Source organism: Chrysochloris asiatica, unplaced genomic scaffold, assembly GCF_000296735.1.
Source record: "Chrysochloris asiatica unplaced genomic scaffold, ChrAsi1.0 scaffold00125, whole genome shotgun sequence".
NCBI lineage: Eukaryota > Metazoa > Chordata > Mammalia > Afrosoricida > Chrysochloridae > Chrysochloris > Chrysochloris asiatica.
The window spans coordinates 2,776,989-2,789,592 of record NW_006408643.1 but is presented as its reverse complement, the minus strand read 5'-3'; the positions used below and the strand labels follow the sequence as shown (position 1 = coordinate 2,789,592).

The 12,604-nt window shown below is 48.0% G+C and overlaps 1 protein-coding gene across 1 annotated transcript in view; it reads left to right on the top strand.

Moving 5' to 3' along the window:
- Positions 1-2,833: 2,833 nt before the first annotated feature.
- LOC102820803 (long-chain-fatty-acid--CoA ligase ACSBG2-like) overlaps positions 2,834-12,604 on the top strand; it is a 29,738-nt gene continuing 19,967 nt past the window's right edge. The window contains exons 1-4 of the mRNA XM_006869020.1: positions 2,834-2,882; positions 8,987-9,213; positions 11,403-11,491; positions 11,954-12,074. Of these exons, the coding sequence (XP_006869082.1) occupies positions 2,834-2,882; positions 8,987-9,213; positions 11,403-11,491; positions 11,954-12,074 (486 nt within the window). The remainder of the gene's footprint in view (positions 2,883-8,986; positions 9,214-11,402; positions 11,492-11,953; positions 12,075-12,604) is intronic.

The window sequence follows — 12,604 nt, the reverse complement described above, 5'->3', positions numbered from 1 at the left end:
GGGAGGGTCTGGGGGTCCCTCAGAGAAGATGGGGCATTGACCGCTAAACTTCCCACCTAAGTCCTGTCCATGAGCTTTCTGGAACTCAGCTAAGCACAGAAGAGAGGGTGGTATACATGTTTTTTCTTTTTTTTTTCTCACAGTTCTGGGCTTTTGGGGGGAAGGTTGTTGTTGTTAAGTGCCATTGAGTCAATTCTGACTCATAGAGACCCTGTGTAGGGTTTCTAAGGAGCAGCTGGTGAGCTTGCAGTTCACCAAGAATCTCCAACCTTGCAGTTCAAACGACTTTACAATCTGACGTCAGCATTAGCCCACAGCGCCATGCCAATGTTGTTGTTGTTATGTGCCGTGGAGTCGGTTCCGACTCATAGCGACCCTGTACAGGGTTTCCGAAGCTGTAAATCTTTACGGGAGCAGAAAGCCTCATCTTTCTCCTGCGGAACAGCTGGTAGCTTCGAACTGCTGACCTTGTGGTTCGCAGCCCGATTCGTAACCACTACGTTACCAGAGCTCCTTTAGCAGGTTACAATTCACAGTCAGCAAATGCTGAGGGCCCCGTTGTTCCAGTCAGGACAGCCTGTGCTCAGCCATGCCCACAGGGACGCCTCTCTCTGCCTGGTCAGTGGTACAAAGTTGATAAATACCCACAGGATGCTCTTGGCTCTAGCTCCCTGGATCAGCAAACTTAGCCCCCCAATTAGGCACCCCACTCTGCAAGCAAGCCTTCTGCCCAGAAGCCTTCTTTCTACCCAGAAGCCTTCTGCTTAGCTTTCCTTGCTTCGAGTGGGTGTATGTCTGTCAGTGGTGCCGACTGGGTCCCTGTAATAACGGTCCACCATGCCCTGGTCCTCAATTTCACCGCTGACTCACACCCTCAATGCCCAGTGACTCGTGAGCAAGCCCAGGAGTTCAACGGGTCACATTCATCAGCCCCAGAAAGTCCGAATCCACTTAGCAAGTTCCATTTCACTTTGCAGCTGAGCGAGAGGTGTTCTGACACAGAAGTGGGGCTTCGTTGCAGCACGAGTGTCGGACAGTGTGCTGTGTTTTCACATCTTGAAGGTTGGTAGGAACCCCGTGTCAAGAAAGTCTAATGGACCTCATTTTTCCAACAGCCTATGGCCACTTCATGTCAAATGTTGACCACTCCTTCAATATTTCAAGCTTTCATCATGCTATTTACTGCACACACAATGGGCTGCAGGACAATGCTAACTGAACTTGTATAGATGGTGGAGTCCTGGTGTGGCACTGTGGGTTAATGTGCCAGACTGCAAAGCCGTTTGAACTGCAAGGTCAGCAGTTCAAGCTCACCAGCCACTCCTCAGAAACCCTATACAGGGTCAGAACCGACTCAGCGGTACTTAGCAACAAACATAGCATTTCTATTGGACAGTGTTGGTTCCAAGTTCATTATGAGGGTATTTTCAAGTGCAGACTGCTTGGTAAATAAAGGGTAGCTGGCCTCAGAGAGTAACACTCAGACTGTGAGGACCCCCACGTGATGGTGTGTGCTTCTCTCCCTCCAGACTCAGGCTGGAAGCCCCTCACCACGATCACACCCCATCTGCTGCCGCTGTCCGGGTTCTGTCTGTTGTTTTTAAGAAGACAAGTTCTCAATGATTCTGTCTCTAGATTGCTCACCTGTTGAGGCGGTGTCCCTAACGGGATCTGTCACACCTTTCAAAGCAACTGCATCGTCATAGATCTTTGGATTCATTATTGAGCCCAGGAATCAATGTGATTGGGAAGTTGCAGAAGGAAGATCTGACCATTGTGTGTCCCTGCTGGACTGTTTGATGTCCCCAGGAGGACTTTAGAAGATAATGGAGAGGAAACCAAGCCTTCACAAGCAGAAAGAACTGTCCCCCCCAAATCCACCTGGAAACAACTTGGAAACCCTTCCAATAAGCCCTGAGAATAAAGCTCTCGAGTCTTCTGGGTCCCAGGTCCTGGTTTTTGGTGAGATGACACCATTTGGTCCTTTGTGGAGTGGTTCAGACTTGAAGTCAGTCCCGGGTTTGGCTCGCTGTGTGTGATGGCCACCTTCCAAGTCTAGGGGACGGGGTTATCTCTGTGACAATAGATACTGTGAAGGTGCATGGAGAAAATGCCTCACACTTGGAAGTCCTCCGTATGACTGGTGAGTGTCGTAGTACCTGGCCAGTCTGAACAGGAGTGACGCTTGATTTATTTTCTCATTAGGGACGCATTCTACTGTAAAGGCCAAAGGAACAGTTACTTAACGCAGATAGACATGTACTCATCTGTCATCCATGGCTTGGTTCCTGAATATTGGGGGGTGGGGGCCAGAGGGGCACATCTCTCAGTCCAGAGAGGGCAGCCAGTCAGAACAGTGAAACATATTTCCATTTGTTGTTGTTGTTGTTAGGTGCCATCGAGTCAGTACCGACCCATAGCAACCTTACGCACAACAGAATGAAACACTGCCCGGTCCTGGGCCAACCTCACTACTGTTTCCACGCTTGAGTCCATCGATGCAGCCACTGTGCCAATCCATCTTTTCTGGGGTCTTCCTCTTTTTTTCTGACCCTCCACCTTACCAAACATGAGATCCTTCTCCAGCGAGTGCTCCCTCCTGACAATAAGTCTGAAGTATGAGAGACGAACTTTTTTTTTGTTTTTGTTGTTAGGTGCTGTTGAGCCATTTCAGACTCATCGTAAGTCTACATTGACCAGGACGAATCATGGCCTGGTCCTGCCCCCTCCCCCCATAATTGCTCTGTTTCAGCCCATTGTTGCAGCCCCCACCCCCATCAATCCATCTCACTGGGGGTCTTTCTTCTTTTCCACTGACTATCTACCAAGCATGATGTCCTTCCTCAAGCACTTGGACCCTCCTGATGGCATGTCCAAAATGCGTGAGTCAAAGTCTCTCCATCCTGACTTCTAAGGAGCATCGTCCAACCCAGATGTGTTCATTCTCTGGCAGTCCATGGTATTGTCAATATTATTTACCAACACCATCCTTCAAAGGCATCCAATGCCCCTTAAGGATCCAAACAAGGTACTGCAAAACGTTCATGACAGAATTACATTATCATTTAATAACATTGCCCATAAATGCACGGCCCCCTTCAAGTATTTTGGATAAACTACCAGCTCTTCTGTGGGAAAAAGATGAGGCTTTCTATTCCCGTAAAGATTTACAGCCTCAGAAACCCTGTACAGGGTCGCTATGAGTCGGAATCGACTCCATGGCACATAACCACCACCACCACCACACCTTTATTAAATACACTGTTCATGAAAACGCTCCCCCAATCTGTAGGCTCTGTCTCTTTGTTGAATAAAATCCTTTGTTGAATAAATACTATTTAAACTTTATAAGGTCCCTATTGTCTATTTTGTCTTTTGCAGCATGTGCTTTTATAGTCTAAGCTCATAATGCATCACTAAAAGCTAGGCCCTGCAACTACGCCCCTGGAATTTCCTCAGAATTTATTGGCTTTGGGTTCTGCATTTTACTCCTTGACCCATTTGGATCTGGTTTTTGCACATGGTCTGATGAGGTATGGATCCTGATTCGTACTTTTCACCACAGGAATCCTATTGACTACTTATGGTATTGTTGTTAAGTGCAGTTGAGTTGTTTACCACTCATAGCAACCCTGTATAGGGTTTCCAAGGATTCTGGAAATCTTGCATGAGCAGGAAGCCTTATCTTTCTCCCGGGGAGTGAATGGTGGGCTCGAACTACGAACCTTGTGGTTCCCAGTTTAGTGTTTATGTTATGGAGCCACCAAACTCCCCAGTGAAGACACAGTGGAGAAGTCAAAACAAGGCCAGGGCAGGATGTGGAACAAAATATCAATTGCTTATAATGCAAGTTAAGGCTGACGCTGAAGAAAAAACAAGTCCACGAGAGACAAAATATGTCCTCGACCATTCCCCACTGAAATTTAGAGATCAGATCATGAACAGATTTGATGCATTGGACACTAATGTCTAAAAGCCAGAAGAATTATGGGATGATATCAAGAACATCATACAGGAAGAAATCAAAAGATAATTAAGAAGACAAGAAAGAAGGAAAAGACCAAATGAATGTCAGAAAAGACTCTGAAATGTGCTCTCCAGCGTAGAGATACTAAAGCAAATGGAAGAAATGATGAGGTACAAGAGCTGAACAGAAATTTTCAAAGGTCAGCTTGAGAAGATAAAGTCAAGTATTACAATGAAATGTGCAAAGATCTGGCGTTAGAAAACCAAAAGTGAGGAACACGCTCAGCATTTCTCAAGCTGAAAGAACTGAACAAAAAATTCAAGCCTTCACTTGAAATACTGAAGGATTCTCTGGGCAAAATGTTGAACAATGCAGAAAGCATCAAAAGAAGATGGAAGAAATACAGAGTCACTGTACCAAAAAGAAATGGTTGATGTTCAAACATTTCAAGAGGTAGCATCTGATCAAGAGCCAATGATCCTGAAGGAAGAAGTTCAAGGTGCACTGAAGGCATTGGCAAAGAACAAGACCCTGGGAATTGATGGAATATAAATTGAAATCTTTCAAGAAAGTGAGGCGGCACTGGAGGCACTCATTCATCTATGCCAAGAAATTTGGAAGATAACTACCTGGCCCAACTGATTGGAAGAGATCCACATTTGTGCCCATTCCAAAGAGAAGTGAGTCAACAGAATGTGGAAATCATTGCACAATATCATTGATGCCTCATGCAAGTAAATTTACTTAAAGATAATTTTTTAATGGCTGCAACAGAACATTGGGACTTGCCAGAGGTTCAAGCCAGATTCTAACGAGGACATGGAACGAGGGATATCATTTCTGCTGTCAGATGGTTGAAAGCAGAGAATACCAGAAAGATGTTTACCTGTGCTTCATTGACTACACAAAAGTTTTCGTTTGTGTGGATCACAACAAACTATGGACAACATTGTATGAGTATTCCGGAACACTTAATTGTGCTCACGAGGAATCTGTACATAGACCAAGAGGCAGTTGTTTGAACAGAACAAGAGGACACTAAATGGTTTAAAATCAGGAAAGGTGTGCACCAGAATTGTATTCTGTCACTACACGTATTCAGTCTGTACACTGAGCAGATAATCTGAGAAGCTGGATTATATGAAGAAGAACATGGCATCAGGATTGAAGAAGACTCATGCGATATGCAGATGATACAACTTTGCTTGCTGAAAGCAAAGAGGACTTTAAATGCTTCCTGATGAAGATATGGGTTGTACCTCAATGTGAAGAAAACAAAAATCCTCACTGCTGTACCAGTAAATAACATCATGATAAATGGAGAAAAGACTGAAGCTGTCATAGACTTCATTTTGCATGGTCTACAATCAACATCCATGGAAGCCGCAGTCAGTAAATCAAACAACATACTGCATTAGATAAACCAGCTGCACAAGACCTCTTTAAAGTGTTCAAGAGCAAAGAAGTCAGTTTGAGGACTAAGGTGCACCTTACCCCAAGCTCTGGTATAAACTCATATGCTTATGAAAGTAGGACAATGAAAAAGGAAGCCCATAGAAGAATTGATCCATTTGAATTAAGGTGTTGAAGAAGAATATTCAAAGTACCATGGACTGCCAGAAAAACAAACAAATCTGTGTTGGAAAAAGTATGGCCAAAATGCTCCTTAGAATCCTGGATGGCCTGACTTCGTAGCTCATAGTATCAAGAGAAACCAGTCCCTTGAGAAAGACATCATGCTTGGTAAAATGGAGGGTCAGTAAAAAAAAGAGGAGGACCCCTAACAATATGGATTGGCACAGTGGCAGCAGCAATGGGGACAAGTGTAACAATGCTTGTGCGGAAGGTGCAGGACTGGGCAGTGTTTTCTTCTGTCAGCTGTTCTGACAGAGTAGAGATGCTAAAGCAAATGGAAAAAAGGAGGAGGTATAAGAGCCGGACAGAATTTTTCAAAGGTCAGCTCGAGAATACAAAGTCAAGTATTACAATGAAATGTGCAAAGATTTGGAGTTAGAAAACCAAAAGTTCACAGGGTCAATGTCAGTTGGAACCAACTTGAGGGCACGTAGCGTAGTGGTTACGAATCGGGCTGCTAACCTCAAGGTCGGCAGTTTGAAACTACCAGTGGTTCCGCGGGAGAAAGATGAGGCTTTCTGCTCCCGTAAAGATTTACAGTCTTGGAAACCCTGTGTAAGGTCACTATGAGTCAGAACCGACTCCACGGTACTTAACAACAACATACCTATAAAGCCATTACAGGGGACTCATTCTGGTACTTTGTGACCCTGTAGCATGGAGCGGAACTGTCTGTAGGGATTTCTAGGATATAGTCTTTATGGGAACAGGAAGTCTCATCTTTCTCCTATGGAGAAGCAGGTGGCTTGATCCATTGCCCTTCTGGCTAGCAACCACATACCTGACAAGGGCACCATCAGGGCCCCTTGTAGGTAGGCATGGATACAGATATGTGTGTGTGTCATCATGCTAGCTGTGTAGGTGTTGCAGAGAGCAGAGAATTTATTACAAATGGATGAAAGACCTATGACTTTGTACCAACATGTTCTATAAACTCATAGCTTTATCATATGCACACACACACAGGGAAATAAAATAATACGTGTTTTACAAAGGGTCTCTGGGGGATGCTGTTGTCATCATAGCTCTAGCCAACGGAATCAGAAGTGATGTCATAAGGGCTGGTCATCTGTAGGAATGTTTTGGATCCTTGGCCTTGACACCACTGTCCCTTTGAAGCCGGACAGTGATCAACGTGAAGTGTGATCAACGCTGGTGAGAAGAAGCTGGGGGCAGGTGTGGGCCTTGTCCTGTGTTTTCTGACACGTGATGGGGTGGGGGGGTGGAATGTGTTGTGAGTGGAAAGCAGAGGCTGGGGACTCCGAGTGCTCGGCTCCTCCCAGGAATGGGCCATTAGGTTTGGGGGAGGCAGAGAAGGTACCAGAGAACACTTCTTCACAAACACAGCTCTGGCCCCTGTCTATTGTCTTGTTTCCTTCTACACACCCTCCTTTCTTGCCACCCCAGCCCTAAGAGCCTCCATCATACGTCTCCAACTCTCAGTTCCTCCTTCTGGTCAGCTGGCCAACTCCATTGTCTTTGTGACCTTCTTGTTGTTGTTATGTGCCGTGGAGTCAGTTCTGACTCATAGCGACTCTGCACAGGGTTTCCGAGGCTGTAAATCTTTATGGGAGCAGAAAGCCTCATCTTTCTCCTGCGGAACAGCTGGTAGTTTCGAACTGCTGACCGTGAGATGAGCAGCTCGATTCGTAACCACTACGCTACCAGAGCTCCTTCTACTGCTGCTATAAAAGAAACACCACAAGGGGGGTTTGATAAACAGGAATTGAATTTCTCACAGTTCAGGAGTCTAGAAGACCAAAGTCCAGCTGTTGGCCCCGGAGGGAGGTCCTTTATAGGTTCTGTCCATTGGCTTCTTGGTCTCTCTCCTCTCCCATCTCTGCCCCTTGCTTCTGTAACTTGCTTAATCTGTTCTTTTTATAGATCTCAGGAGATAGATTGTCTAAGACATGCCCTGAACTAATACTGCCTCGTGAACGGGACAAAAAAAACCCCAAAACATTCCCAAATGGGACTATTCGCACACGTATGCTCTTTGCCTTTGAGTTGGGGCCTGATGTGGCACTGTAGGATAAACACTGGACTGCTAACCGCATGGTCAGGGGTTCAAACCCACCAGCCCTGTCCTCAGAAACCCTGTACAGGGTCACTATGAGTCAGAACTGACTTAACAGCACTAAACAACATGGGGTTTCCAAAGCTGTGGGTTACAACCACTTTCCTTTCCAGGGCACTTTAGGATTGACAACAAACACGTTTGAGGTCAGACCTGTGATAAAGGGCTTAACCCTAACAATTGTGTGGATGGTATAGGATTGGGCAGTGCTTCGTTCCAATGGGCATTGGGTTACTGTGAGTCGAGACTAACACCTAACATTTCTGAGCACACAATTTAATCCCTAACAGTACTCATTGCTCAGGGCTCCTGCCTCAGGCTGCTCCCAGGACTAAGTGGGACCCTCTGAGCCCCCCCAGGACTAAGTTGTTGCTGTTGAGTGTCGTCGAGTCGGTTCTGACTTAGTGACCCTGTCTGTACAGGCTTTCCAAGGAGTGACAAGTGAGAATGAACTGTGGTTCAAACTGATCTTTTGGTCTAGTGCTTTATCCCACAGTGCTATACCAGGACTCAATGAGACCCCCTAAACCCCTAGTGGACACTCCAGCCTTCTGTCCATTCTGACTGCCCCCAGAACTAAGTGGGACTCTCTGAGCCCCTGGTGGGCATTCCCAGCCTTCTGCCCAATTATAATCTCATGGGTCTGTCTGCCCACCCCTAGCAGACTGTGAGCCCCTCAGGCCGTGAAGACAGAAGTTAAGGCTTTGGGGACAGGATGCTGACTCCCCCCGAAAGGGGGCTCACTACCCAAAGATGAAAGGCAGAGGTTAGAGGCTCTGTAGGCCCTGGGGTGGATGGTGGGCTTTCCCAAGAGGCTGGTCTGCGGGTGGGGGGATCAGGGTTGGCCAAGGGTGGCTGAGGCAGCGCTGGGTTTCTTGGGGGTGTGGTCTGCTCCCCTGGGAGTGGGTGGGAGAGAGGACCCTGAGAATTGCCCCTCTGCCCGGAACCTGGGCTCAGGACCCAGAGGGAAGGGGCAGGTGGTCAGCAGTTTTCAGCAGAGCTTGGCCCCTACGGTGTCCACAGAATGGAACGCAGGCCTATTATTGAGTTACCAGCTCCTGGGGGGCCTTGGTCTGCATTGGTCTCTGTGGGTCAGTGCGTCTGCCTGTCACTCTGTGTCTCCCTCCCCTCAGTGAGTCCTTGTCTGTTTCACACTAGCTCTTGTGCTGTCCCGCCCCCCACTTTATCTCTCGGTCTCGGCCCCTTTGTCCTGTCCACACCCCCTCTACTTGTCTTTGCACCCACTTCTGCCTCCCACTGGCTGCTCCTGCCTCGAGCCCCCTCTGCTAAACCTCACCTGCCCACAGACCGCTGCTTCTGGACCACGAGGCCAGACGGTGAGGTACAGCTGCGGCTGGGCAGAGACTCGCTGGCCGCCGGGGCGCCCCTCACCGTGCACGACCTGATTCTGGATGCAGCCACCAAATACTCCAACTACATCGCGCTGGGCTCCAAGCACAAGAAAGGCTGGCACATGCTTACCTACATTGAATATTACGAAGAATGCCGCCGGGCCGCCAAGGCCTTCCTCCAGGTACTCTGCTCTGGCTCACATTGTTCCGTGTCCCTGAGACTTTCTGTCCACTGCTGTTGAGGGTTACTGAGTTGCTTCCACTCATAGTGATCCCCGTGTGCAGCAGAACCAAGCACCTCCTGGCCCTCCGTCATCCTCACAGTCTTTGCTGTATCTGAGCCTGCGGTTGACCACTATATCAGTTCATCTCATTGGGGGTCTTCCTCTTGTCCACTCTACCAGAGTCCATTTGGTTCTAAGTCATTTGAATTAGGGTTTCTCAGCCTTACAGTGATGGACATTCTGCTGGATAGCCATTTGTTGGGATGGGAAGTGTCTGTGTATTTTAGGGTGTTATCATTAGGTACCAACTCATGGTGACCCCAAGTGTGCAGAGTGGAACTGTCTCCATAGGGTTTCCAAGGCCTTTCAGAAGCAGATGGCAGGTTTGTCTTCAGAAGTATCTTTCGTTGTTGTTAAATGCTGTCAAGTCTATCCCAGCTCATCACAACCCTGTATAGGGTTTCTAAGGAACAGCTGGTGGGTTTGAACTGCCAACCTTGTGGTTCACAGTATAGTGCTGGTCCTACAGGATCACACCAGGACTCCAAGGTGTTTTAGAAGCAGATGGTCAAGTCTGTCTCCAGAGGCATCTTTGTTGTTGTTGTCAGGTGCCATCGAGTCGGAACCGACTCATAGCGACTCCATGCACAGCAGAACGAAACAATGTTCGATCCTGGGCCAACCTCACCACCGCTGCCACCCCCGAGTCCATCAATGATGCCACCTGGCCGATCCATCTCGTTGGAGGTCTTCCTCTTTTTCTCTGACCCTCCACCCTACCCAGCATGACATCCTTCTCCAACGATTGTTTCCTCCGGACTACATGTCCAAAGTAGGAGAGACGAAGCTTAGCCATCCTGGCCTCCAAGGAGCACTCTGGCTGCACTTCTTCCAAAACAGATCTATTGGTTCTTTTGGCAGTCCATGGCACCCTCAGTATTCTCCTCCAACACCACAACTCAAAGGCATCAATTCTTCTACGATCCTCTTTATTCACTGTCCAGCTTTCGCATCCATATGAGGCTATTGAAAACACAATGGCCTGGGTCAGGCGCACCCTAGTCCTCAAGCTGACATCTCTGCTCTTCAATACTTTAAAAAGTTCCTGTGCAGCAGATTTGCCCAGTGCAATACGTCGTCTGATCTCTTGACTGCTACTTCCGCGAGTGTTGATAGTTGATCCAAGAAGAATGAAGTCCTTGACAACTTCAATCCTTTCTCCATTGATAAGAGGCATCTTTGGGTGGGTTCAAATCACCAACCTTTCAGCTCATAGTCTAGTATTCAATCATTTGTACCATCCAGCATGACTGCATATACAAGGTAGGGTATTGAGACACATCCCTGACCTCCACCCGGTAGCACCCTGCCCACAAATCACGGCACTTAAACATGCATGACTAATTACCTCCAGGAATAACTGTCTCCTCTATCAAGAGACCAGAAGATGGTGCCACTCGATCATTACTAGACATTTTGATCCTAAATTCTACAGAAGGATCCTGATCAAAAGGGGGAAAATACAAAACAGAATTTCAAATCCTCATAGAATCTAGACTTGCTGGAGTCGTTAGGTTGAATGAATGTCTCCAAAAGCTATTACCCTGAGATCACCTTTAGGCCTTGAACCAAGCATGTCCCCGGAAGTCTTCAAACCAAGTATTAGTAGAGCTTAACTGGATAAAGAATGTCTGCCTTGATAACTGTGTTCTTGGAAGATCTGTCTCTAAGGGATCAGATGGACAGGAGCAACTCGAAAGGTTAGACAGCAGCTTAGAGGGCTCAAGCTGATGTGGATGGGGGAGCAACAAGTGAGGCAAGGAGGATGAACGTGGCCGTACAACTCTGAGAACGTCATCACCGCCATGTTGAAAGCTGGTGGAATGGCTGTGGGTTTTGCAGTGTGCATTTTCCCAACAGTGACAATTTTAAACATGTCCCCTGTGTTCCCTGAGGGACCCAGAATCAGCCACTCACATTGAGAAGCACTGGCTAGTGGAGATGAGGGTCTGGGGTCTTTTATCAAAGAAGAAAGGACAAGCAGCCTTTGGGCAAAGCCCTAGTTTCCCCTCCCTCCCAATGCTCCTGGGCAGGTGGGGTGCTGGTAGCTGAGACCCCTGGGCTTCACATAGACCTTCCTCCCCCAGCTGGGTCTGGAGCGCTTCCATGGCGTGGGGATCATGGGGCTCAACTCAGAAGAGTGGGTCATCGCCAGCCTTGGTGCCATCATGGCCGGGTAAGGGGTACCTGGCTTCTCCTGGGGGTGCAATGAGAAACCCAGCAAGCTCCTCCTCCATCTGAGGCTGTGGGGGGCACGGAGCAGATGGAGGCTCCAGGGACCGCTCTCATCACTGTTTACTTTGAGCTCAATGGGATTTGTCAAGGGCCAGCCCCACCCTTCCTGACAGTCTCTACCGGGTGAACTCCTATACACCCTATGAAGCCCACTTCCCTTGCCCCCTCCTCCAGGAAGTCTGTCCTACTCCTCAGGGATTCCCAGCACTGAGCCCTCCCTGCATCAGACCATTGAGGGGAAACTCTTCAAAGGCAGAGCCCAGGACTGGGTGGTCCCTAGGTCCCACCATCTAGCAGCCCTTGGCAGTCAAGTTCAAGTTGGGGGTATCCGGAAACATCACCCACACTTGGACTTGATGTGCTCCTCAGGCCCCTGCACTCACTTCTTGGGTTCTGCTTCCAGAGGTTTCTCTGTGGGCATCCTGTCCACCAACTCACCCAAAGTCTGCCAGGTCATCGCTGAGAACTCGCAGGTGGACATCTTTGTGGTGGACGGTGACAGGCAGCTGCAGAAAGTGATCCAGGTGAGTGAGGCATGGCCTGTGTGGAGGGGGCCCTAATGTGGAGGAAGGTTCATGCTGTCTGACGTGATGGAAATAGACAAAGTCGCCCCAGACAATAGACCACCCCATTTTGCTCATATGTGAATCTGGGCCTCTCACTGCCCCCAGGCTATGCTGTTCCTGCGATGTGGCCCCTAACCTCACTGACAGCTTCCCTGGGGGGTCAAAGCCCATTCTGTACTGATTCGCCAACCAGGTCAAATCGGGAGATGTTGTTGTTAAGAGCATAAAGTCAGTTCCAACTCACAGTGACCCTGTATAGGGTTTCTGAGGAGCTGTTGGTAGATTTGAACTGTCGACCTTACAGTTCAAACTGACCTTTTGGTCCAGTGCTTATACTATGGCACTACATGAGAAAAGGAATGGTGTTGCATTCATCGTCAAAAAGAACATGTCCAGATCAGTCATGAGGTACAATGCTATAAGTGATAGGATAATATCCATGCGCCTATAGGGAAGCCCAGTTAATACCACTATTATTCAAATTTATG